The sequence below is a fragment of the Pelodiscus sinensis genome, chromosome 16 (genome assembly GCF_049634645.1).
Source record: "Pelodiscus sinensis isolate JC-2024 chromosome 16, ASM4963464v1, whole genome shotgun sequence".
Taxonomy (NCBI): Eukaryota; Metazoa; Chordata; order Testudines; family Trionychidae; genus Pelodiscus; species Pelodiscus sinensis.
The window spans coordinates 29,307,338-29,334,402 of NC_134726.1; the positions used below are offsets into that span (position 1 = coordinate 29,307,338).

At 42.5% G+C, this 27,065-nt stretch overlaps 1 protein-coding gene across 1 annotated transcript in view; it reads right to left on the reverse strand.

Annotated features, from left to right (window-relative positions):
- GNA12 (G protein subunit alpha 12) overlaps positions 1-27,065 on the reverse strand; it is a 107,958-nt gene that overhangs the window by 64,017 nt on the left and 16,876 nt on the right. Inside the window, exon 2 of the mRNA XM_006112893.4 lies at positions 15,184-15,399. Coding sequence (XP_006112955.2) covers positions 15,184-15,399 — 216 coding nt within the window. The remainder of the gene's footprint in view (positions 1-15,183; positions 15,400-27,065) is intronic.

Genomic DNA, 27,065 nt, shown 5'->3' on the forward strand with positions numbered 1-27,065 from the left:
CTGGACTTACTCTGAACAAATCCCTATGCCAATAAAATCCTGCAAGATTTATAGTACTAATTTATATTTGTCTTCAATACCAAGTTACTGTAACAAATTTACGTTTTATGCATAATAAAATTAGAGCCTTTTGCTAGAAATAGAGAATGCAGTCTTACGAATTAAGATCCCAAGGTAATTCTTCATTCTAAAAAAAAATCTAAGATTTCATACTTTAGCAGAAATGTTAGAAGGGAATATGCACTAGTAAACATGAAACAATACACATACACGACAAAGAAAGAGCAAGGACTAGTTCAACACATGAGTTAGAAGCCTACAAGGGATTCAATAATTCTGAAACCCAAATATCACTAGACATGAGCTGCAAAGTCAAACAAATCTATTCCGGATATGGGATTAGTAATGTATATAGGAATAGGAAGGATCTGATGACAGGAAGTATTTTCAGAGGAAAGTATGGCCATCATTATGCAAGATGCAAATCATGTTCAATATATTCTGAACACTGGACTCAGGATCAAATTACTTTTCACCCTGAATATACCAAACTCAAAATAAAGACTCACTTGTATTTGAAGAACCAGCAGCAGAGACCCCTATAGACTGTATTTAATGCTGTAAATATGAGGGATTTTACTCACCTCCAAGAGTATACAATTTGAACAGAACCAGACAACCCTAAACATTTGGAAGTTACAAGCAGCAAGCATTAACAAAAGTGCCTGGATCATACTATATTTTATAGACTTAAAATATGGTCCCTGCCCTGAAGATTTTACAGTGTAATTAGACAGAACACAGATGAAGGATTGGAGGGGGCGGGGGGAGAGAAGAGAAGAGGGAGAGAAGAGAAATACAATACAGAAAAACCAAAGCAGCCCATTTTCACAGGATCTCATTCCAAGGATTTTATTTAAAAACAAGCTATCCCCTGCAGCCTTTCTAGCCATCATATGTCCATACCTGTTCCTTATTAGCAGCTCATGTTTATCATACAGAAACACATTCCTTTTACTCTTTGCCTCATCCTCCTAATTCCCATACGACATTTCATCCAGCTGTTGCTTTTTGCCATACACCTAGACTGGAAGCTCTCTGGGGCAAGAACTGTCTTCATGAACAAAGGATTAGTAGAGTTAGCTTTTAACCCTTAGTTGGCGCATCTAGAAGATACTAGAATACAGCCAGCGTTCCCTCTCCAATGTTTTAAGTTAGAGGGGGGAAAAAAAAAAAGCAAGCAGAAAATAACCTGGAGGTAAAGCAAACGGTATAAACACCTGTTAGCTTGTAATCTTTTCTGGTAGACAGAACAGAGGCATCTCAATTTCTGTGTTCAGGGAGCAATGTACTTCAGCTTCAGAGAAGAAATAAGCCTCCCACATGAAGAAAGGCTATTCTTCCAATGACTGCCTGTGAAAGGTTATTTTTTATCTTTGAACACCTCTGAGTGTTTGAGTCTCACCTACCTTAGAAGCAGGGTCCCTCCCCAGGATGTTCTACAGTGTTTAATGGTCCAGCTAACAGTTCCTTTGTTTAATTGACAAGTGGCAGGGGTGGGGTGGGGGGGCTCAGCTTTGATGCTCGCACCTCCACAATCCTGAGCTTGAATTGTGGGGATCTTCAAAACACGTTAGAAGGCCTGTTTAAGGAAGTTTTGGGGATGGCAGAGTAAATGTGGGTTGGTTATGGAGTAGGCTTCTTAGGGAAGTTTGTCAAAATTGGGTCAGTGTGTTTCTCTCAATGACTTAATCCTGCAAACATGTATATGACTGCACACCACAGAAGTAGTACAATGCTAAAACCATGCCAAGTTGGTCTAGATCCAGTAATTTGCACAGAATTTTTGCACTTTTGTTTTGCATGGTGTCAGCCCTCAAGTATTCAAGAAGATACTGCAAGTACAGTACTTTAAAAACAGGATACTCAAAATCAGGATATTAAGTCTTAATTTTGTCATTTAATTGCTGTGTGGCTTTGAGATCCAGCCACCTGTGATGTCAAAGCAAAATGTCATTTAGCTTGTTTGGATCTTAGTATGCAAGAGTGGAAGAACTGGAATAGTTTTATCGGCAGTTAAATAGGCATACACATTTAACTTCAGCATTAATGTCCCTTAAATAAACGGGGAGTTTTCATTACTCAGAACTACTGTTTCAGAGCTGTCTGCATATACAACTGCATCATATTGCATCAGGTTCAATCTCATCTCATTCTCATAACTATGTCAGGTAGTGACAAATGTAAGTGAAAGTTTAGTTCTGCAGCACAAATTGCAACCATCAGCACATAGAGCTGCTAAAAGACAACACAGAACTTTACAAATACAAATAACTGCAAAATATCAATGCCAGATGCAACCCACTCTGCGTGAAAGAGGTGACATCAGCAATTAAAATCTAGATTGGTCATGTGCCCCACCTGGGGAGGGGGGAACGTGACCCTTCATCGCCAATGAGTGATAAGAACCTTTCCAACTTGTAGCACTGTGCTCACCCACCAGAATTCGCTGCTTATAGGGACACCATGGGACTTCCATGTGGATGCTAAACTGTTGATTAGAGATGTAAATAATGTGTGCAAAGCTTCCCCCTGATGCTGATGTGACATTTTACCCCATATTCCTCATAAAAATGTGATACAAATATAACATAAGTAAGATATGTTTTATGCAAGATAGGTCACATGAGAACTTTTCTAATGTTATGATTTACTGAATAAGATTCTATTTTCATACATGTACCATTTCTATATTTGAAATTAGCAATATCAATTACAAAAGTGCTTACACCCAGGGAATTGCCTCCTGTCTGGTGGGTATCAGCCTGGATGGGCCATTAGGAAGGACAATAGGACTTTGCAGATGCTAATCTCCCTCCTTCCTGCTAAGATTCCTAGGATGCTGCTTTGACACAGCTCGGTCAGGTGATCATGTCACCTGAGACAGGATATCATCTTGATCTGCTGGTAAGGATGTGAAGTATCAATTAATTTACTAGTCGAGTAGTCGATGGAATTTCCATGAACTACTCATTAAGGAAGGGCACTTTAAGCACTCACTTCCAGCTCAGGCTGCATCTGAGCACAACTCCCGGCTGCCACTCTGCACATTTAACGGTACAGAGAGAAGCCAGCATGCCAAGATGCTGGCTCATTCTCTAGTCCCCCGCCAGGCCTCAGGACAACCCTCACGCTGCCACTCTGTATTTTTAAACAGGACACAGCAGCAGGCAGCCAGCCCCTCACACCTCCCTCACACTGCCCCACTGCATTTTTAAAGGGACACAGCAGTGGCAGCCGGCTTGTGCTGAGACAGACAAGCAGACAGGCTGCCACTGCTGTGTCTCTTTAAAAATGAAGAGGGGCAGCATGAGGGTTGTCCTGAGACCCCGTGGGGGGGAGGAGGGGGGAACCCAGAGAATGATCCAGCATCTTTGCATACCAGCTTCTCTGTCCCTTTAAGAGTGCAGAGTGGTGGGGAGAGGAAAGGGTGATCAAGTAGTTGATAGTGCTACCCAGGTAGTCAACTACATCTTCACATCCCTATCTGCTGGCATATTTCCCCTGGAAGGGGATGGAGTCAAACTACAAAACTAAGGATTCTCTCCATATGCAAATCCTAATTAAGGCTGGGGAGTGAGTGAATCTTGGTCCTTCTCCACTGTCTCCCTACCCAAGAAGGAAAACCGCTAAAAACACCTAAATAAAGAAACTTAACTGGGGTGTTAGGTGCTGGAGCTGAATCCAAGAAAAAGGTCTAGACTGTGGAAAAACATACTTGTAAATGTAACCTGCAAGCAGTGCAGTTTATCTTCAAGCAATCTTGTATCCTGCTTAAAAAACAACATTTAGAGTGAGAAATTATTGTAGCCAGTATTTTTTAGTGTATTAAGCTTAGTTTGAGTAGTTTTTATTTGCTTAGTAATCAACTTTCATCCATTTACTATCACTTATAATCACTTAAAAACTTTACCCTTTTGTAGTTAATAAGCTTGTTTTTGTTTATTCTAAAATGCAATTCATAAGGAGGGGAGCTGTGCATACCCCCCCCCCCACATTGAGGGAGGGGGCAAATTTCACAAGCTTATGCTATACAGATTTCCATGTAGTGCAAAACAATACAATTTTGGGTTTATACTACAAAGGGCATGTGCACTTGAGTGCTGGGTAATTCTCGAGCTGAGTATTCCCACAGAATTGACTGCAGACTCATTTTATGGCTGGATCTGTTCCTACCTGTGTGTATGTGTGCAGCAAGAAATGGGAAGGGAGCCTAGGCTGGTGGAACAGGTGGACTCAGCAGGAGCACCCACCCATCAGATGCAATTTCACAAAAGTTTTGCAAACTTGAAAAATGCTGGAAATTTTTATAATAGTTTTGCAATGAATACTGTGTACAAGAAAAGGTTCTCTAACTGGCAGCTTGTCTAAATTATGCTCAAGAAGAAATAATGAACTGTTTTGTTATTTCTTTTGTACATCTGTGTCAGAATTTGTCAAGTCTCCATGGACACAACTGATGGAATATGTAAAAGTAACTGATCTGAAAAGAAGTCAAAGTTACAGAATAATCAACATTTTAGCCACTTGTGGTAGTTTGATTGATCAGTGGTTTGGAGAAAAGTAGTCTACCAGTAACATTTGTGTAACAGAGCTGACTTGGCACTTCTATTTCACAAAGAACAAAATCCACAATAAGGATTACAGGCATCCCCTGACTTGCAACGCAATTGGTTCCTGAGGAAGCGTCGCAAGTTGGAGGCATTGTAACATGAACCTTAATTTACGATAGGCGTTGTGCAGAGGTTTTCAGCCCCTTCCGCACTTATAAAAATGGTTGCAAGTGCTGGGGGTTGCAATTCAGGCGGTCACATCTTGGGATCCCTCTATAAAGTTGACATTAAATACAGAAATCTTCCTCATGATTGCATATTATAGTTATACTATTTGAAACAGCAAGAACAGAACAAAATGCTATCTGAGTCATGTGTTTATGGCTAAATTATAAAAACTACTGAGGGTCTGAGATGGAGTTAGAGTTGTCAATCCAAGTTTCACCTTAAGTACTGGAAGAAACATGTCTACACAGCAACACCACATGCTTGGCAGGCCCACATCAGCTAATGCAGGCTCACAGGGCTCAGGCTGAGGAGCTATAAAACTGCAGTGAGGATGCTGGGCTTGAGCCAGAGACTGAACCCTGGGACTCATGGGCAGCCCGAGCCTGTACAGCAACTCTGCAATTTTATAGCCCTATTGCTGAAGTCAATTGACATGGGCCAGTCATGGGAGTTTTACTTCAGTACAGACAAACCCATATAGTACTTGGATAAAATAATGCATGCCAGAGTTTTCAGACACTAGGGGTACGTCTAGACTACAGGCTTTTGTCAACAAAGAGCATCTAGACTACAGCCAGTTCTGTCGACAAAACAAGCCGCTTTGTCAACATGCGAGTGTAGACGCAAAGGACAGTGTAGATGCAACAACACCTTCTGTCGACAGAACTCGGACATTTACCACCATCGACAAAACTGCCAAGTCAATAGAACTGCTATGTCAATAGAACTCGGTGGTAGCGTAGATGCAGATATGGTTTTTTCAACAAAAGTCCACTTTTGTCGACAAAACCCAGTAGTCTAGAGACACCCTAGGAAAGCACCATAAGACTCCATTAGCCCTCATGTTAAGTCTGTTATCTATATGCTATATTTGGTTTCAGTGTCTTCATTAGGTAAATGAAGTGAACCCTTATGAGAAATAGTGTTCCTGAGTTGTCCCATACTCAGGGTATATCTACGCTATGCTGAAAGAGGATATGCAAATTCTTGTGGAATTTGCATATCTTCTTCCGACTGCACTTTCAAAAGCGGAGCTTTCAAAAGTGAAAGTAATTAAGACACAGCTTTTTCCAGCGAACCATTCTTTGTCGAAAAACCACTTTTCCTCAAAAAAGGAGGTTTACGTGGCTTTTCGACAAAGGGGGCAGCTCGCTGAAAAAAGCCGTGTCTTAATTACTTTCACTTTTGAAAGCTCTGCTTTTGCAAGTGCGATCGGAAGAAGATATGCGGAATTTGCATCTCTTCTTTCGACCATTCCCTGTAGTCTAGATGAGCCCAAAGACAGATAATATCAAAAGAACATATACAAAACAATTCTGAATTATTTTTCTTTAACGTCCCCTGAAAAGTGCCCCCCTAAAGTCTTAAATGATGTAGAATCACTGATGGCACTGCACAAGAAATAGCATGGAACACTCCCATTAGTATGGGACTTGAACCTCTCATCTGGCAACCCTGGGAAATAAAGTATGCCAGATTAAAGATTTTTCCAGGCCAGGAAGGGTGCTGTGGGGTCAGGCCCTGAGGGGGATGGTGGTTGGGAGCTTATCTGGCACTCTGCTCTTGGGTGCACATGTGGCTCTGCATTCCCTGCCGCTCCCAGGCACCATCTTCTGCCGCTATAGGAATGGCAGGGAAAAGCTTCAGGGAAAGCACATTTCTGCCTTGCCATTCACTCAGCTGGGGGGGAGAGGGCACAGAAGTGTGCAGAGCTGCTTCCTCCTCCATACTAAGGGTGTTCCCAGATTAGGGTCATCGAGAGTATGGAGAGCCAAGTGCTCATGGATTGTTATTTAATATAAAAGCTAATATTTGGTACTCTCTCCTAAGGATGTTAAAGTGCAGTTAATTGACTAGTTGACAGGCACTTCCGCATTCCTCCTCTGAAATGCACAAGAGCCCCAGCAGGGGCTCTTGTGCATTCCGAAGGAGGAATGCAGAACTCCGCATACAGCCCAGGACCAGCAAGAAGTCCCACTGACTCCGGGCTGCACATGGCGTGCCTGCTTTGAAATGCACAAGAGTCCCCAGTGGGGGCTCTTATGCATTTCAAAGCCATGGAGCCCGGGTCAGCAGAGGACTCAGTCCCCCGCTGACTCTGGGCTCCATGCTATGTTGCATGCCACTAGGAGCCTGGGGCGGCACTGCCACTTTGAAGTACCTCTTCCCTCCCCCTTTGCTATCTCTCTCATATACAGGCAGCAAGGAGCAGGGGGTATTGACTAGTCGAAAGACTATCTGATAAGCAAATGCTTAATGGATAGTCAACTAATCTTTAACATTTCCTACTTTCTCTAAGGTTCTGAGGTCCGAACAGACACTGTAATAATTTAGTCTGCATTCCTGTATAACGGACCATAGAACTCCCACAAAATAATTCCTAGAGCATCTCTTCCAAAAAAGCATCCAATCCCAATTTTAAAATTGCCAGTAATAGAAAAATTCACCACAATGGTTGGCAAGTTATTCCACTGGGTATTTATTCTCACTGAAAAAAATTAACACCTCTTTTCTGGTATGAATTGATCAAGCTTCATTCTAGCAGAGAAAGGTGTAAAGTAGCTGAAGGTGAAAAGCCCACTACTAAATATTGGTTCTCTATGAAGGTTCTTGTAGACTATAATCAAGTCACCTTTAAACCTTGTTTGTTATGGTAAATAACTTTAAAGCTCTAAGTCTATCAAGGAAGATTTTCTAATCTTTGAGAGCACAGATAAAATTAACATTTAGAGAGCCCAATGTGGACACAAATTTGTACTGGTGGAAACAAATTGGTATCTGATGACCCATAGGGTACTACTCCTGAGAACCACAGCAGCCAAATGAGAACAATGTGGGGCTATACCACCTCAGACAGGAGACATGGCTGGTGGCAAGGCTGGGAGGCAGAGCCACACAGCAAAGAGGAGATACTAGTGCAGGGTGGTGGGTCCCATTTACCATGCGCTACAGTCTTCTCTTTTGGCCATTTTGTTTCTCAGGATTAGAGCCCTGTAGTTTGGTGGACATTGATTTCGATCTGCATCCAGGGATGGACATTTGCCTCCATGCAGGTATATACATATTTAGACTGATCAAAACATAAGTCTCTTTTTTGCTTAATATGTCCTAGTCCTATTAGGCCTATGTGTTTTAAGGATTGTGTCCATTACTATGGAGCAACACCAAGACACGGATAACCAATTTAGCTAAGCTATGCACACCAATTTTTGCATGAACCAATTTTGCTCCCTCCCTGCTCCAACACACAAGTAAAGAGTAAGTGCGCGCACACAAAATAGCTTTTGCAAATTCTTTTATTGTTTGGGTGCGAGCGCTGCTGAATAAAAGGAGTCACCTGCTACTGTTTCATCTTACTTTCAGAGAAGAGCAGAGAATGTCAAGCCTATGTCATGTCACTGCTGCCCAAGAGAGTTGCTAGGATTGTCCCTTCACATGCGCCGAGTATACATAGCACAAGAGGTGAGAAAGTCAACCTACCGCCATTTCTTATGTTCACAGGACTGCCACTATTCTTGCACGGAGTTTTCTTAATGCCTTGGACACTGCCTGGAGCGTTCAGCTGGAGAGAAAGCAGGAGGTTACCAAGTACTCCATCTGCTGGACTTGGGAACTAGTGCTGTTCCAACAGGTTGTAGTAATGGCTACAACACCTAAGCCTATACTGGTTGTGAGGCCATCCAAGGAAATCAGAGAGGCAGATATTGAGTCAAGCACCTTCAAGAAAGGGGAGAGTTGTTTTGTCTGGCGGAAGAAGACCAGGCCAAATCCTCTGAAAACAGATCTCTACTCAAGGTCACCTTCTGAAAGTTGATCTGACTCCTTGAAGGATCATCCTGTGTGATGGAAGATACTGTAGTATCACAAGATCCAATTGTGACTCCGACGCCTAAGTTACTCTTATACCTGGACTTGGCCTCCACATTTTATGATGTGCAGGGAGGAGCTATTCTCAAGAGCAGAAATCTGGTACATATTGAACTCCAGTTTACACAAGAACAATTGGAATTGGGGTCAAGCATAAGATTCTTCACTTCCAACAGGTATATAGGGAGCTGTTCCAGGTAAAAAGAGACAAGGATCCTGTACTAGTAAGTGCCTTTGTGGAAGCTGCCATGTAAATCAAGTATTCTTCCTCCATCTGCAGGCAGGGAGGAATGTAATCCAAATATCTCATGTCATACAGAAGACCTCAGAGGGAACAAGTGTAACAGGGTATCTATAGTAAAGTGATAAAATGTATTCCTTTCAAAAATAGACAGAAAAAGTGGGGGGTTGAGAGAGTCCCATACTGATTACAAAAGAATTCTTATGCTTGTAGATAAAAAACTAGGACAGAGACCTAACAATGTAACCAAACACACAATGAAGCTCTTGTACCAGAACTACTTACTTGCATACAAGGAACAGAGGAACTTGTGGGGTAGGGAGAGCACAGAAGAGGAGGGGTGGATATGAAGAGAGTGAAATTGGTTAGCTTGCTTTAGAAGGAGAGAGAGACATTGAAGAAAAGAAAATACTGCTATTGTAGAATCCACCCACTCAGTTCTAAAAGGCTCAAATACCCAGACAGGGATTTACAGGCAGCACTTAAATGCATTGTGTATGAAGTAGAAAGTGCTAATAAATGCCTAGAGGCAGCTCCTCTGGTCCTAGTGAAGAAAACTAACCATAACCTAATATAATATGAAAAAGCTATTTTCCCCAACAAGTTTTCCACTGATAAGCCAATAATTACGTTTAGCATTACAAAGAAAGGCACCTGTAGATTAGACTCAAAATACAGTTAAGTCAATCCATGGATCACATTTTACTTTACAAAAAATATACTAGTTACTTAAAAGCATAGACAGTTCAAAAGCAGACCAAGCCCTATAGTATAGTTTGGTAGACAGGTACAGTGCATAATTACTGGAGGGGGGGGGGGGGAGGGGAGGAAGGAAGATTGAATTTAAAAACACAAACAATTTGCTGTTAAATGTTCTGCAAGACCACTCTGAAGATGCTTTATAGCATTAAGCAAGATCTTCACTGCAAGCATACTGTACTTAAGACCTGCTTTATACACAGCTGTCCCAGTTTAACTAAAGGTGTTTAATAAGTTAAACTGGGACAAGAGATTGTACAGGCACTTGTTGAAGATTAAAAAAAAAAATCAGGTTTATTTCAATCTAAACCAATAATTTGTTTAAACTAAAAAGCAAACTTCTACGCTTATACTTCAATTTAACCAAGTTAGTTAAGTCAGATCTTCAGTAAAAATTAATTCAGTTTCTCTCAAATACAAGACATATAAACCAGATGTAATGTGCTGGTCGATTTGTATATCTATTTAGACTAATTTAAGTGCCCACATAGGGATTTAACCAAACCAGTGCATACATGTGGAGAAGATCTAAGCCAGTATCTACAATGTGGGGTTATAATAAGCCTTCTACTTGATAGCATTTGCTTAGTAAAAAATTGTGGGTGTTAAACTCAAAAAAGACAAACTACAAGATACTCCCCATCTCCATGGCCTCAGCTCTCAGCTTTTTGCTACATGCTAATGAAAATAGGCACAGTATGAATAGCCTTAAGAGCTAACAAGAGGTGAAGAAGACAGGTTCATTTTACTAAGAAGCAAGATTTGACACATTGATTAGACAAATCCTTTCAATCTGAAAAGTAGTACTTACGTCCCCAGAGCATTTTAATTCCATGCACTACATACAATAGAACCTCAGAGTTATGAAGACTTTGGGAATGGAATTTAATTCCGTGTGATGGGCAATCTGTTAGTTTATAAGATGCCACAGGACTCCTCGTCGATTTTGCACATGCAGACTATCACAGCTACCTCTCTGATACTAAAGGGCTGAGAGTCTGAAGGTTGCTCTGTCTGAACAGTCTTGGCTGACCAGGCAATGCTCCCTGATAGTCTCACTCCCTCACTGCTGCAGTCACATACCAACAGTAACCCTCCTCTGTTGGAAAGGCCAGTGGGGACTCTTGAGAGCTGCAAGTCAAAGGCTGAACCATAGGACAGGGTAGGGAACCATTTTTGATTGGGGGACATTGACCCCCAGACAAATCAGTCGGATGCCACACATACACATGAGAAAAGTAAAAAACCAAAAAAAACAAAACCACCTCCCCCCCAACCCACACACCACTACACACCATCAAATGCTCACCGACATGGACCCTGACTGAGAAGGACACACTCCTCACATTCTCCTCGCGCACCAGAGCCTGAGGGGAGGGGGGAAGCAAGCTACTAGATTTTGGGTGCTCCAGCCCTGCAGTGGGGCAGCAGGGGGGCTGGAGCACCAGTGCAGAATCCCCAGTGCTGAGGGGGGTGGGGGAAAGGGATTCCTGAGCCTCTGAGGCTGGATCCAGGCAGGAGAGGTTCCCCACCCCTGCCATAGGAGCACTGATATTCCTGCTGACCCCATGTCCTTCAGTGTGCAAAGCTTAGAGCTTGGACCACCCCCCCCTTGGACAGGGGCTGCTGCCATGGGATGTGCAACAGCCTCAGTTCGTGGGGAACTTGGATCCCTGCAGACAGAGGCTGTCTCATGGCAACCTCCGCTCTCCCCCCCCCCCCCCCGCATATGGCGGAGGGAGGAAAGGGGAGAGGAGGTGGGGCAGGTGGCACCATGGAGCTGGTGCAGCCAGGAACTGCTTTTAAGCCACCTCTTCCCCCCTCCCCACACACACCAGAACTGGCTCCTGCCTGCACCCTTTTGCTGCATCTGTAGGAGGCAGCAAGGGGGGGCAAGTGGGTCCGCAGGAAGCTGGCTTGAAAGTCAGCTCCCCATGCATATTGGCTCCTGCCTGGCCCCCGACCCTCCACGCTGATGCCTCATGGGGAGCCTGCTTAAAGCCAGCTCTGATACAGAGGCAGCAAGGGATGGTGCATGTACTGGATAGGATTAACCAATAAGCCTAGGCTTATCAGTTAATCATTTACTTGACTATATGCTAACATCCCCAGTGCTCAGCAGTGCTTCTTGTAAGGGCCACCCAGCTGATTAGCAGAGTGCCCACACCCAGCCACATGTATTTATTCTGGTGGTGCACATCTGTACATGCCTTGGTGCGCATCTTTTATTTTGCTCAAAGATTTAGATTAAAGCAGAGGGAACATTGTTACTGGGCAGTTCTGCCCCATGCATGGGACATGACTCTGAATGGAAGAGCTCAGCAAAATGTTTGGGGATCTCTTCAGTAGATATTGCAAATATTACTGACTTCAACATAAAGGTGGTGCTCTAGTGTCTTTAGCATGCATCTCTGCCTTTTTTTAAAAATGCTTATAGCTAAAGTTCAAGAATGCAAAAGCAGCCTTAATTTATAATCTTGGAAAACTAGTATCCAGGAACTAGCCTTTCCAATATGATACAATGTCACTGATATTCAGTTATGTGGAGGAAGAATCTGACTTTCGTAACAGTTCTCCACTCAAGTATATTGGGGCTTCCTCTCAGGCTGCAGTCAACTTTGTTTTCCTTTAACCAACTTCACCCACTTACAAAGGGTGAGTCTTCAATCCCACTATCACAACAACATCTGAAGTGGTCAAAGCATTTGGGTCTAACAGTCTTAAGTTATTTAGGGTTAGTAAATATAACCCAAGACATATTAAGAAAATAAGAGAGTTAGGTTGGCAAGCCGGACACCTGCATGATAGATTTCCATCTGCAAATGAAAGGATATTTAGGTGGGCTGAAAACATAGAAGTTTAATTCATAAACTGTCAAAATACCTAGGAAAAGTTATCCTAAATAAATTTCTAAGGACTCTTAGGTTGCGGTGCTGAGGTATACTTGCAAGGATTTTGTTTTTTTGTTTTAAATAAGACCCCTTGTGGCATTACTACGGGGGGTAGGGGGGGAAACTGTTTCACTCTGAGGAATGCAGAAAACTTACTGAACTGAAGAAAAAAAAAAGAGTTAAACTTAGATGATGAGATTGGGAGTGTTTCAGCAAGAACACAATTTTACAATCAAAGTTATAAGGCATATTACAGAAAATGGATATAATGGAAGTACTGACAATTTTAACTGTAATGACACGAAAAGCAGAGCTTTGACAATCTAGCATGGCTTACTACTAAAAGACAACTAAACAGAAATGTTTGTTTTAATCTTGTTATAAGCTATTCCATTAATTCCAGTTATTCCTTTTAGGGCCAAAAAAGGAAGACAGAAGCAATGCTGTAATTCCTGCCCTTAAACTTCAAGCACATTCCATTTCAAGAACTTCAGAGTTTATTTATGTAATTAGTTTTCAGAAATGCTTTTCCAGAGTCAAGCAACGAAGGGAATATAAAGAATGGCATGTTATATTTTATGAAGTTACTGAAATGGAACCAAAAAAACTTGACTCCTTAGAAAAAGAGCAAATATATTAGTACTTTCTTACAAGGAAGTAACAACAAAAACATTGCTGACTTGTATTGTGAGCACAAAAGTAGGGTGCAAGGGAAAACAAAAAATAAAATTCTGAAATAGGCAAAATGTTTTAGTGCTATGCCTCATCTTGGTAAACTATTGAAGTTACATTACTGTCAGTTGCATTACATTACAATATCTGTTCCTTTTTATGACAACGTCAAGGAACGTAAAAAGAAATAGTTATTTTGGACTGCCTATTTCCTCCTTAAATATGAGCTGATAGTGTGTGGGTGGAAGTCTGCACAAGTAACAGTTTCCCATTCCAGACCTTAAAAGTACACAAACACATCTCAAATCTGAAGAATTACAATCCCAACAGGAAGGAAGAGACAGATTCTTAGACGCTATGTTTTAAGATGCCTCAGAGAGCAGCAGCATCCTGAAAGGAGTATTTAGATTAAAGCAAACAGAACATTGGAAATGAACAAGTACTCTAAAGCTCTTCACTTGACATTACTTCTTGCCCTATCCTTTCAGCCTCAAACACTTTGGTTTCTCAGAGGGTGGGAGAACAAACAGAATGTCTCCTTTTTGAGAAGAGTAGTAATACTGATATTGTAATATATTAAGGGGAGGCCCCAACTTGGAATTCACTGCTACTATGCTCACCTTTGCATCTGGCAATTCTCACATATGAAGTCACATTCCCCATCACAGAATTAAATTCCTGTCTTTGAACACAATGTTATAAAAACAGCAAAGCAAAAACCACCCAAAACCAACCAACACTCACTATCTAGAATAAAAGTCCCTCTTAGGCCCAACGTAGGAAGCCACAACATATCTTCATTTTTGTGAGGTAAGAGTGAGATAAATTAACTTAAATACACAAGCACAGAAGCTAAGGCATTTATGTGAATGGTCATATTTTAACAACAAATGGTCTGGTAGCATGTTCTTGACTAACAAAACATGTAGATAGTATCATGAGCTTTTGCAGGCATCTGAAGAAGTAGGCTGTGCCCACGAAAGCTCATGATACCATCTACATGTTTTGTTAGTCGATAAAGTGTTGTTTTTTCCTGTACAGGCTAACCTGGCTACCCCCTGAATGGTCAGATTTTATTTATACCACTGTTTGAACCCAAATAGGCTAAGGTTAGCAACAACCCTCCCAGAAAAAAAAAGGGGGGGCTATAATCCCCTCAACCACCTCATTATTTGGGGTTGGGGCAGAGAAGAGTAGAGAGGGTAGGGAGAAGACAAGACTGAAAATAAAGGGTGATCATCAATAAGCAATATATTAGTTGTCCACGTCAAGGATAAAAATGTACATCAGAAGTGCTTACTTATTATATTTGCATTTTATATTATGCAAGGAATCTTGTGCTCAACTCTAGAAGTCTGTTTGATTAGGAAAACATAGGGAAACAGTTTTTATTTTTAGGCTGACATCCAAATGCTGCCTCAAGTGCAACCTGTAGGTGTTAAAAAAAAGGGGGGGGGGGAGGCGGGGAAAGCTAAAAATCCAAGAACAGCTTGGAAAGAGATCACATTAACTTTGAAGAGTTGATTTGCACTTATAGCCTGCCATTATCAATATAATACAAGTTGGCAAACCTGGATATAAAAAAAGTGTACATTAATTAGTGGCCTACTACGATCAGCCCAACTGAACACCACAAGTTTTGTTCAATTAATTCTACCTTTTTTGATTCCTCTCACTCTGCCAGTCTATCCAGTTTCATCCATTTATTGCACTCTTTCCTGTTGCTGCATTGTTTTTTCCAGTTTGGCTCCAATTACTATTAATTCCTGCTGCTGTAACATGCTCAGATTTATAGCATTGCTAAGACTGCTTGTATTATGGCCAATTATAGATTTAGCAAGCTGTTCATAAACTGGATTCAGACTGAGAAAACCATGTTTACGATTCTTTCACGATAGTTGGATGTACTTACCAGCTGATACTCGCTCCGACGGCTAAAAGCTTCCTTGATCCCAGAATCCTTCCACAGCATGCTCAGTGCAGGTACATACAACTGGAATGTAGCAGGCTCTATAGGCATTCCAGATTTGTTTTCAAAAGCCATCAAAAACATTCCATGCTTCTCATTCTCCATGTATTGCCAAGGGATCCCTAGTTTGTCCCGTGCATCAACAAGAACTCTGCAGCCCTACAGAATGATTCAGATAAAACAGAGTCAGTGATTTAAAAAAGGAACTCAAGAACTTAAAGTACATGAAGTTTACTGTGGCACAAGTCAGTATTCCTATGGGAGGATAATTCAGAAGGGAATCCAAAATATGCTACACTGCAAGGAGCAACATATGAAGGAATATAAACTTTTAAGCAACATAGCTGCTATATATCTGGGGCTGGGATGAGAGCTGAAACACTCGTAAAGTGACACATTCAGACAGTAATGGATAAAAAAGAAAAGAAAGATATCAAATGTATAACTAGACTATTTTCTGTCGGGCAACTTAAAACAAACTCCCAGCCCATCACTGTATTATCCAAATACCTACTGAAGCACCTATATGCCAGAAAGAGTGTTAAGTGCTAATATCTCTTTCCACCAGTCCTTAGCAGTTGGATTCTAACATCAGTTCAGACACACCCCACTCCTGAGAAAGTTAGGGCAACACATTCCCACAAAATGCAGTTTTAATGAAGATTAATCGACAGATATGGCAGGACTGAAAGGCTGAAGTGGTATTTGTTGCACATACCTCAAAGTCTTTTAGTTCAATAGTATACTCCTATTCCTCAACCCAAATGATTTTTTTCCTCTGAAGAATTACAGAAACCTGCAAGGCTATTCCACTTACTACCCATGATCTGAAATACACACTGTATTGTAAGAACTACCAAAAAGGTTGGCTGGAAGATATATTTGACTTAAAATGCAGGTCAGAGCACTACAGTTATTTAACAGAGGGAGTGTTTTATAAATGTTTTCTTGTTATATATCCTGGGAAATACTTGAGGAAATTTTGAACATTACCATGTAAAAAGAAACAACTTCCTAAAAAACATTGCTTGATGGATATGTCACACACATGGAAAGCTGAACAAACCTCCTTTCAAACTAGCGATGTAAGCAACTAGTTGACTACCAGATAAACGTATGCTTATTGGGTAGTCCAGTAGTTACTCAACTAGTCGCTTCCTCTCCCATCTCCTTGCTGCCTCTGGGGAGGGAGCGGGGAGCAGGAGCCAGGGCTGGGGAGAGCCGGCTTAAATGCCAGTTCCCCCAGCATCATCTCGGTGGCGGGGGGAGGGGCAGGCAAAAAGAGGCAAAGGCAAAGCAGGGGACCAGCGTGAGCCAGGAAGCAGCTAATTCCCAGCTCATGCCCAGTCTCAGATGCTGTGCTTCTACTTTTTTAAACCTATTAAGAGCCACCAAGGGTTAGCTCCTAGGCTAACCCCACTATGGCTCAGCAGTTTCTCCCCTTATCGACTAATTATGTAGTCAATAGAAATTCCATCGACTACTCGATTAGCTGATTACCCACAATTTAACCTTAATTCAAACCTTAATTATTCAGCATGGAAGCCAAATATTGTTTTTGAAAGTGTGTACAGCATATTTTAGAGTAAACTAGACTGATTTACAGGTCGCTGTCATCATGCCCAAGAACTCTTATGTTAAGTAAATTTTTTTCCTGAAAACTCACAGGACATCATAGGACATTTGGAGGGCAAGCAAAAGGATTAGGGGACTAGAGCACATAACTTACAAGGAGAGGCTGAGGGATTTGAGCTTATTTAGTCTACAGAAGAGAATAATGAGGTGGGATTTAATAGCTGCCTCCAACTAACTGAAGGTGGATTCCAAAGGCTGGAGAGAGACTGTTCTCAGTAGCATCAGATGACAGAAAAAGAACAATGGTCTCAAGTTGCAGTGGAGAAAGTCTAGGTTGGACATTAGGAAAAACTATTTTACTAGGAGGGTGGTGAACCACTGGTATGGGTCACTGAGGGAGGTAGTGTAATCTTTAGCCCTAGAGGTTTTTAAGTGCCTGCATGACAAAGCCCTGGCTGGGATTATTTAGTTGGGGTTGGTCCTGCTTTGGGCAGAAGGTTGGACTCTACCAACCCTATGGGCTACGTCTAAACTACACCCCTCTGTCTGCAGAGAGACGTAAATGAAGCACTTCAAAAGTGCAAATGAAGCGGGGATTTAAATACCCCGTGCTTCATTTGCATAACTGCATCATGGCGCTATTTCAAACAAGCGCCATTTCGAAACTGAAACCATGGTTTAGACGTGGTTTTTTTTTGACAATGGGGCACTTTTTCGAATGGCGTTTATTCGAAACAGTGCCATGAAGCAATTATGCAAATGAAGCGCAGGATATTTAAATCCCCGCTTCATTTGCACTTTTGAGGTACTTCATTTATATCCCTCTCCCAATAGAGGGGTGTAGTTTAGACACACCCTATGATTCTATGTCTATGCGCTTACTACATAGCCTTAACGTACTACAGGTTGAACCTCTCTAGTCTGGAACTCTCAAGGCCTGACTGGTGCTGAACCAGAGAATTTGCCAAACCACAGGAGGTCAATATTGTCTGGTATCATTACCAACACCTCTATTGCTTAGTGGGCTCTTAGAAAACATTAAAGAGTGAATTAGATCTAAATTACAGCACAGAACACAGAGCCAGGACTGCTGGCTGTAAAACAAACTTAATGGGACTGCAGGAAACTTGGCCACACCCACAATAAGTGGACATCCAGCCAACTAAAATCATGTCAGACTACGGATGTTGTCGGGTTTTTTCTTTGAATACATATAGACTGAAGACTTGCTTCAGCAGCTTTCACCCCAACTTCTAGACCAAGGATGTGAAGCTTCTTGTTTGAGACATACGACAAAATAACATGTTTAACACACTCATGTAACCTTGGATTACTTAAATCTTCACTCACTGTTACAGTACAGACATAAAGAACTCATCCACTTCAACCCTTTAAACACACACACACACACACACACACACACACACACACACACACACACACACACACAGAGCAAGGATATTTTGTTAAGAGAAACGGGACAGAGTTGAGACATTAAAGAATTGAGTGCAGCAGAACATGTACTTATAATATAATAAAAGCAACTCAGAAACCATTATATAGTAATGCTCTTACTACTAGTGTTGTTTCCCAAATGTAAACAGTTAATCCTGAACGCACATATTAATACAACATAATCCTCCAGACACAATGTTCAAAGAACATGTTCTCATGATACCGAGTACAGAACACAATTCACCATTTAAATCCTCAAAATGAGATAATGAAGATATGCATTTAGGATTTTGATTTATTGGACTGACCAAAAGCTGAAAAGCCTGTTTTCATTTCCAGATAGTTAGTTCACCCCCTCTTTGATACAAAAATCTTAATCTGTTACTGTACATGAAGCTCTCAACATAAAACAGATTAGACAAAGGCTCTCATCCAGAATTGCACAAATGACTCTACATTCTTTGTGACACATCAGTTTCTCAATTTTTTTAAAATAAAGTACCCCTTTTAAAAAAATTATAAGTACCCCTGTTATCTAGTTTTCAGACACACATTTTTTTTTTCTACCATTGCAATGCATTTGTTTAAACAACTTAATCATAGCTGGGCAGGTAATGAAACTTTTGGTCGTAAAAGGTACAAAAATAATAAAGCGCTGTAAAACTTAACACAAAAATTTCAGTTTTGTTGATGTACCCCCAGACTTGAGGGTACTTGTACCACTGATTGAAAAACACTGCTCTACATTCTTTAAAACTAATGACATACACAAAGTACCACTCTGGGAGAAATTCAAAAATCAGCCTGTGGAAAGCTGATATTTTGGGAGTTAAAAAAACCCCACAACATTGCTCTGCATATTGATAATGTAAAGATTCAGTTTTATTGTCTTGAAGAGAAATGGTTATTTGGATGGTTCTCCAGGGAAGCTATCCAAAATACAATCACATTAGTTGTTGCAATTGCTATCTTCCATGTCCATTAAGTTTGATTGCAAATATGCATCTAGCCTTCTAGCCCACAAGCCAGATTTGACCTTTCACCTGGTTAAGACTGCAGGTCACCAGAACCTTCTCACTCAGCTGTTTACTATCTAGCTTCTCTTACAACTTCAAAATGGTTTCCACCTTTACCCTTCATTTTACTATTCACTGGAGAGTCTGATTTACAACAGCTGCTTATCAAAATAATGGTACTCCCATCAATATCACATCAGGTGTTTTTAAAATATCTGATGTGTTTCATCTCCATACAGTGATCAGCTCTTACTTTTCCTGTTTCCACGTGTACCAAAGATACCAAGGGAGTGGAGTTTATGCTAGTTACGTTTCTCTGTCTATTTTTTTTTGAGAACTAGGGATGTGATAGTGTGAACTGTTAACCAATGAGTCCAGGCTCACTGGTAAACCTTCATGATTACATAGCCTCCCCTCCCCCAGCATTGCTCCCTCCCATTAAAGGGAGGTGGGAGCTTGTGCTCAAGGTGAGCCACCTGCTCCCTACACTACTGCCTCTAATACAGAGGGAGCAATGCAGGGGAGCAGACAGGAGCTGGCATGCTTGGGGAGCTGGCTTAAAAGCCCCACTTGTAAACATGTAACCACTGAAACTTTCAGTGGTTACATGTTTACCTAAATAAACACATTTTAACAGCCCTAAAAACAATCTGACAGCTGATGGAGATGTTTTGCAACTGTCAGCCTAAAAAATGCAACTTTCCCAGTTTCAGATTTGGATGCTTCCCAAACTGACAATTTCTGTATCTTGGGGCAAGACTTGCAAGAGCACGTAGGTGACTTGAGGCTCCTAAATCCCAAGGAAAGTCAATGGAACTGAAGTATCATTTTCAAAAGTTACTTAGATGCTTTAAAAAAAAAGTTACCTTACACAATTAAACGTCTGCCTATAATTACCCCTGTGAAGGGAAATTAAAAGCCAGTGAGATCAGATGTTTAGAAAGTTTCTTTAAACAGACAAAATTTTCCCCATAAACTTTGTCATCTGCTAGTTTACTGTTATATAGTGGATCTGAGAATGTATTTGCACATCCAACACATCTGAACTGCTTCACAAAGTTTGGGACCCATATCATCCTATTATATCCATTACACATAGAGCAAACAGTTACAAAAATCTCAGTAAGTTATAGCTAGTCATGACCAGAATTAAATATCATCCAGCCTCTTGTCTGCCACTGCTCTACTAGTTATACAAGTTATGGTCTGCAGGCCAGATCTGGCTTGCCAATTCCCTACAGGTCAGCAGGACCCTCAGGTAGAGCCTCACATGCTGATCAAAGTTGCTGGTCGCAGGGCCCATGTGAGTCTCTGCACAGTACAGCACATACACTGGAGACTCCATGCACTACCCCATCCCCAGCACAATCCTCACAGCTCCCATGCTTGGGTTGTGCTTGTGTCATGGAATGTCCCACTCCTTACTCCAGTGGGTGGGTGGTGCAAACAAACACACTGACAGGAGCAACTGGCTGCTCTGAGCAGCATGGGGGGGGGGGGGGGAAACCATTGCAGGCAGTAAACCTAAGAGTCCCATTAGGCTGCTGGCCAGGCACCATCTACTACAGTAAGCACTTCCCAGTCAGAGCCTGCACCTGGCACCCCACTCCCTTGCCCCAACTCCCTTCCCCAGTTCACAACCCAAACCCTTTGCACCCCCTCTGTGGGAGACAGGCGGCTCCATGGAGCTGACAAATGGACAGCTGGCTTAAAAGCTGGCTCCGTGCACATATAGGCTCCCACTTGCCCTTCCCTTGCTGCCTCTGATGTAAAGGCAGCAAGGGGCAGGGAGTTGTGTGTAGTTGTTGGATTAACCAGTAAACCCAGGCTTATCAACTATATGCTAAAATCCCTACCCTGCACTCACTCCATGTATATAATAGAAGAGTTGGCCCTTGATCACTTGAATTTAAGTGGCCCCCACCATCCATAATTATTGCTCACCCCTTCACTAGAGAATGCACCTTCTCCAGTACTCCTTTAGAGACAAAAGACTATGGCAGGTATCATAACTCAAAAACCTAGTCTAGGCGAGAAATAAACTTCAGTTTGAGATCCTAGAAACAATATACAGAATGAATCCCTGAAGGATGAATCATTGAGTCATCTTTTGTTCAAGTGGTTTCTTTACTACAATGACAGCAGTAAAGACAGTGGAGGTACAAAAGATACTACAAATAGATTCTGATGAAGACTATGGCTTGATAGAGGAGACATTTAGACTGATGGTTATAAACCAGAGATCATTTTAGAACAAACAATAGGCTGGTCAGACAATATAGTATACCAAGATTATAAGACGATTCTTAAGATGGACAGAGAAGTAATACCTAGTCACTGCAATGCTATCATGGCTGCAACTTTTCTTTTCCACAGAGATAGAATTTCAGAAACAGATCTAGGACAAAGGCAACATAAGAGAGAGGGAATCAGAGTCGCTCTTTATGGCAAACAGGCCACATCTTTTAAAATATTTTTTTTTACTACAATAACTTTCTTGGGCACAAGTGGAGTTTAGTCTACACACCTTTTTATTCCCACTTGTGCAGAGTTTTAAACATATAAATGTACCTGTAATATTGCCTTCTCTAAAATATAACCTGCTTGTCTACAATCCACTATCACTAGATTCTCTCACCTCCTAACCACAGAAAGGCCCTCTTCCCACCCACATGCCCTTCCTCCTCCAACTCCAATGCAGTACCAGCATATAAGCAGAGAAATGCTTGTCTTTTACTCCCTAATCATCTGCCATAGATGAAAGACACTAAATTGCAATTAAACATGAAGTATGGATTGGATAAATGGACTGTAAGGTGTATAAAAAGCTGGCTAGATCATTGGGCACAAAGGGTAGTGATCAATGGCTCGATGCCTGTTTGGCAGTCAGTATCAAATGGAGTGCCCCAAGGATCAGTTCTGGGACCAGTTTTGTTCAACATCTTTATTAATGACCTGGATGAGGGGATGGATTGCACCCTCAGCAAGTTAGCAGATGTTACTAAGATAGGGAGAAAGGTAGATACACTGGAGGTTAAAGATAGGGTCCAGAGTGACCTAGACAAACTGAAGGATTGGGCCAAAAGAAATCTGAGGAGGGTCAGCTGTGCTCACTGCAACTGCAGCAGCCATGGACAGGTGTTTCTCCCCCTCCCCCGGCAACCAGCATACAGTACTGAAACCTTCATCTCCATCCCCATCCCAGAGCAATGATTTACATGAACAACAACAAAAAAAAAAAATCATGTTATATGAGGACCTGATCAACATTGGGCAAATCCTCCAGTAGAAGATATGTATAAACCATATACAGCTTGAAGAATCTCTTGAGTTCATCCATTTGGAAAGAACAGATATATTTCTTCACACCATTTTAGGTCCCACCCCCCAACCCTAAAATAGATCAATTAGTTTTTGCCTACCAAGATTCTGAATAATCAGAACACACCTGGAGTATGCAATTGTGCCTTCTGGGTTGGAAGGGCTTAGAACACAAAGGAGGAAAACAAACTGACAAGTTTGAAAAAAAACAAAACAAAAAAAACCCAGTTTTTGAGAGGCAGAAATACTGGAGGAAGGCCAAGACCTACTTTATTTGGTCAAATGTTCACATGAGTAGCTCACTTGGATAAACGATCCCAATACTAAATTATCCTGAACATTCTGATGGCCAACAGGAAAATTACTTTAATAGGAAACATAATCCTATATACACAGGGTGGATAATTTTTGAAAAGGGGCCACCCCAAAAGGGATAGGGGCTCAGACAGAAGGGGCAGGGCCAGGAGACTTCTTCTGCTCTCCCTCACAGAGATTCACCTGCAGTGGGAAAGTGTGAGAAGTCTTCTCCCTCTCTTCCCCGCCCCCTAGAAAGAACTGCCAGCTGTTTCAAAACAGCAGGCAGTTCCCTTTAGGCGCCTAGCGGGAGGAGACCTCCCGCACTCTCCTTGCCCTCAGGCCAATCAGGGCCTGGAAGCAGGGGAGTGCACAAAGTCTCCTCACCCCTGCAAGTGGCATGCAACAGCTAGAGAGACACGCTGGCTGTTTTAAAACAGCCAGCGTGTCTCTCTAGCCCAGGGATGGGCAAAGGGCCCTTTACGGGTTTTAAAGCAGCCAGCGTGTCTCTCTAGCCACTGCACGCTCTTGCAAGGGCGAGGAGACTTCGTGTGCTCCCCCGACTCCAGGCCCTGACTGGCCTGGGGGTGGGGGAGGAGCAGGGCAGTCACAGGCCAAATCCACCAGCTTGGTGGGCCAGATATGGGCTGCAGAGGGCCCTTTGCCAACCCCTGCTGTATATATAGTCTGTTAGGCCACCTCTGACCCTCCCCTTAAATACAAAATCAAGCCATTCTTTCCAGACTCCTAATAACTCTTCAGGGACACAGCTTCAAATAACCACAAAGTGCTAGGATGCAGGAAAAGAAAAAGCAAAGAGTGCGGGAGAAGAAAAGACTGCAAAGCCTAAACTTGTAACAACTGTACCTCCCTGGTCTGGTACCCTCAGCAACGGATTGATCCCCAACCATGAAATTTGCCAGACCAGGGGAGGTCAATGCTGACCCATCTGCTGCTGTGACAGCAGAGGTGCTGGCATGGACTGGAAGGAGTGCCCTTGGGGAAAGAGGGAGAGCAGAGGGAGGGAAGGAGTTGCTGAGCGTGGGGCCCCCGGCTTTTCCCCACAAGTGCTCCAGCCTAGGAGTACCCATGAGGATACCAGACCACAGATGTTGCTGCACGAGAGAAATCCAGACTACAGAGGTCCAACCTGTATGTGGCAATGGACATTGCAGGCCCAATGCCTTGGCCCGCTTGGAGGAAGAACAAGTACATCTTAGCATAGCAAGCAGAAGGCACAGCTCCTCCTTGTTAAACTTGAAGAAATCCTCACCATTTTGGAATGCAAAGGATCATACAACATTACTGTCCTTTGACAAGGCAATCAGTGTAGCCCCTTTTCAGTCTCTCCCAAGTCTTCACTGGCTGAGTTTTTAAGAGCCCTTCAAGATGCTCATATCTCTGCCATTACCCTCAGCAATAACAGTCCATTTCTTTCTTACTTTGCAAAGTAGTTATGGTGCTTGTCATTGTGCTATTCCTTAAAGCAGTGATTCTCAACCAATAAACATATATATCGCCGAGGGTACACCGACGTCTTCTATTTATCTAGGCAAAAATGGGCAAATATAATAGTCTACATGAAAAGCACTTTACTGACTTCACTACATTAATATTGCATATAGACAATGACTTTCTTATATTGCCCCACACAGTGTTTCTCAAGCTGGGCTTGGAATATCTTTTCTAATTAAATGGTGAAAATGAGAAAGTAAATTATTTTTCAGTAATTGTGTGCTGTGATACTTTTGTATTTGTGTGACATTTTGTAAGCTAGTAGCTCAAGTGAGGTGAAAAATGGGGCACTTATGACAAAACAGACTCCTGAAAGGGATACTGTAGTTTGGAAAGGTTGAGAATCACAGACTTATAGCAGCTAATAAGCACTAACTCCAAATAAATCAAGTCCATGCATTCAATTATATTTTTTAAGATAACACCTGATCATCTGATCCCTAGTAAATTCAGTTTTTAGTGCAGCCTATGTGAGAAATAATTACCTTATGTCAGCGTTTCCCAAACTATGGGCCACGGCCCGGGGGAAAAAATACCGGGCCTCAGCGTGCCTAGTGGCAGCCAGAAGGGGAGCAGAGTGGGGCAGAGCGGAGCAGGCAGAGGAGGGGGGAGGGAGGAGAGGGAGAACCGGCCACCGGGAAGCAGGGTTGGAGGCAGCAGGGCTGTCCCGTGGAGATGAGGGCAGGCGGGCGGCGGAAGCAGAGTTGGGGGGTAGCAGGCAGTGGAACCAGGGCTGGACGGGGGGGGGGGGGGGGGGGAGGGGGGCTGGATGGGGGAAGATCAGGAGGACAACGACGGGAGAACCAACTGCCGGAAGTAGGGCTGGCCAGGGGCAGCAGGGCTGGACTGCGGAGATCGGGAGGAGAAGGGTGAGGGAGGGGAAGAGCGGGACCCTATAGATCCTGGCAGACGAGTGAGTCTGCCCGGGGATTCCATTTTGCCACGCCACTCCCCCCCCCCCCCCACACACACCTTCCCTCAAATAGTTGCAAACTGCCTGGCAGGTAGACACACTCAGGCAGTGTGAGCACATCTACCAGCCAGGCAGTTCCCAGCTAAGGACTGATACACCCAATTATAATAAAACTTACCTAATTAAAAAATACCAGACATTCTATGTGTCTGGTAATGTCTCAATTTGTTTCCCAGACAAAACCCCCAAATACCAGACTGTCCGGTACAAAACCGGACACCTGGCAACCCTACCCTTCCTTGCACCCTCCTTCTTAGCCAGATACCCTACCCCCCAATCTGCTCCTGCTCCCGCCTCCTGGAGTGCCCATGCAGCGCCGGGTCACCCAAGCCCTGGCTGGGTGGAGGATGCAGCCGGGTGAAACACCGAAAATATATTCTTTTTTTTAATATGCGTTTATATTTTTGGGCTGGAAAAAACAGTACTGAAAAAAAAAAAAAAAACGGGTTCCAACTAAAGCAAAAAGTTTTAGAAACCCTGATCTAGCCAGCTTTCTATCCATCTTACAGTCCATTTATCCAATCCATATTCCCTTAACTTGCTGGCAAGAATATTGTGGGTGACTATCAAAAGCTTTGCTAATGCTGGCACCGGGGGCTTTGGGAGGACCAGAAACAACTTACTTGAATATTCATCATTTGCTTAATGAATATGCAAATATATGTTACCAGTCCTCCAAAAAGCTCATGAATGGATTTACTGGTCCCTGTGTCAAAAAGTTTGGGAATCCCACCTTTTGCCATTTCTCACTGGAAGAACCAGTAGTTTCATATAATTCAAAAGGAGCCCCCAGTTTCAAGTATGGACAAGTGTAATTGAAATTTCTAGGCCATCATGGGTCACCAAAACACTCTTTTGCATTTTAAAAACAATCAGTAATCCTGTGGCACCTTAGAGACTTATAGACAGATACATAAAATAGTCATGGGGGGGGGGGCGTGACTGGGGGGGAAGGAGTCACTGGGCCTTGAACTCCCGTCCACAGTCAGAAGTGACTCTCAGCCAGCAAGTAGAACATAAGAACAGTCATACTGGGTCAGACCAAAGGTCCATCTAGCCCAGTAGCCTGTCTGCTGACAGTGGCCAGCACCAGGTGCTCCAGAGAAGGTGGATCGAAGACAATGATCAGCGATTTGTCTCCTGCCATTCTTCTCCAGCCTCTGACAAACAGAGGCCAGGGACACCACTTCTACCCCCTGGATAATAGACTTTTATGGACCCAACCTTCTTTAAACTCTGTTATAGGCCTAGCCTTCACAGCCTACTTTGGCAAGGAGTTCCACAGGCTGACTACACGCTATGTGAAGAAGAACTTTCTTTTATTAGTTCTAAACCTGCTACCCATTAATTTCATTTGGTGTCCTCTAGTTCTTCTATTATGGGAACTAATAAATAACTTTTCTTTATCAGCCCTCTCCACACCACTCATGATTTTATATACCTCTATCATATCCCCTCATCATACTGTACGTATAGTTGGGGTTATTTTTCCCCCGATGTGCATTACTTTACACTTATCCACATGAAATTTCATTTGCCATTTTGTTGCCCACTCACTCAGTTTGGTGAGATCTTTTTGGAGTCTCTCACAGCCTGCTTCTGTCTTGACTATCCCAAACAGTTTGGTATCATCTGCAAACTTTACCACCTCACTACTTACCCCTTTAGCCAGATCA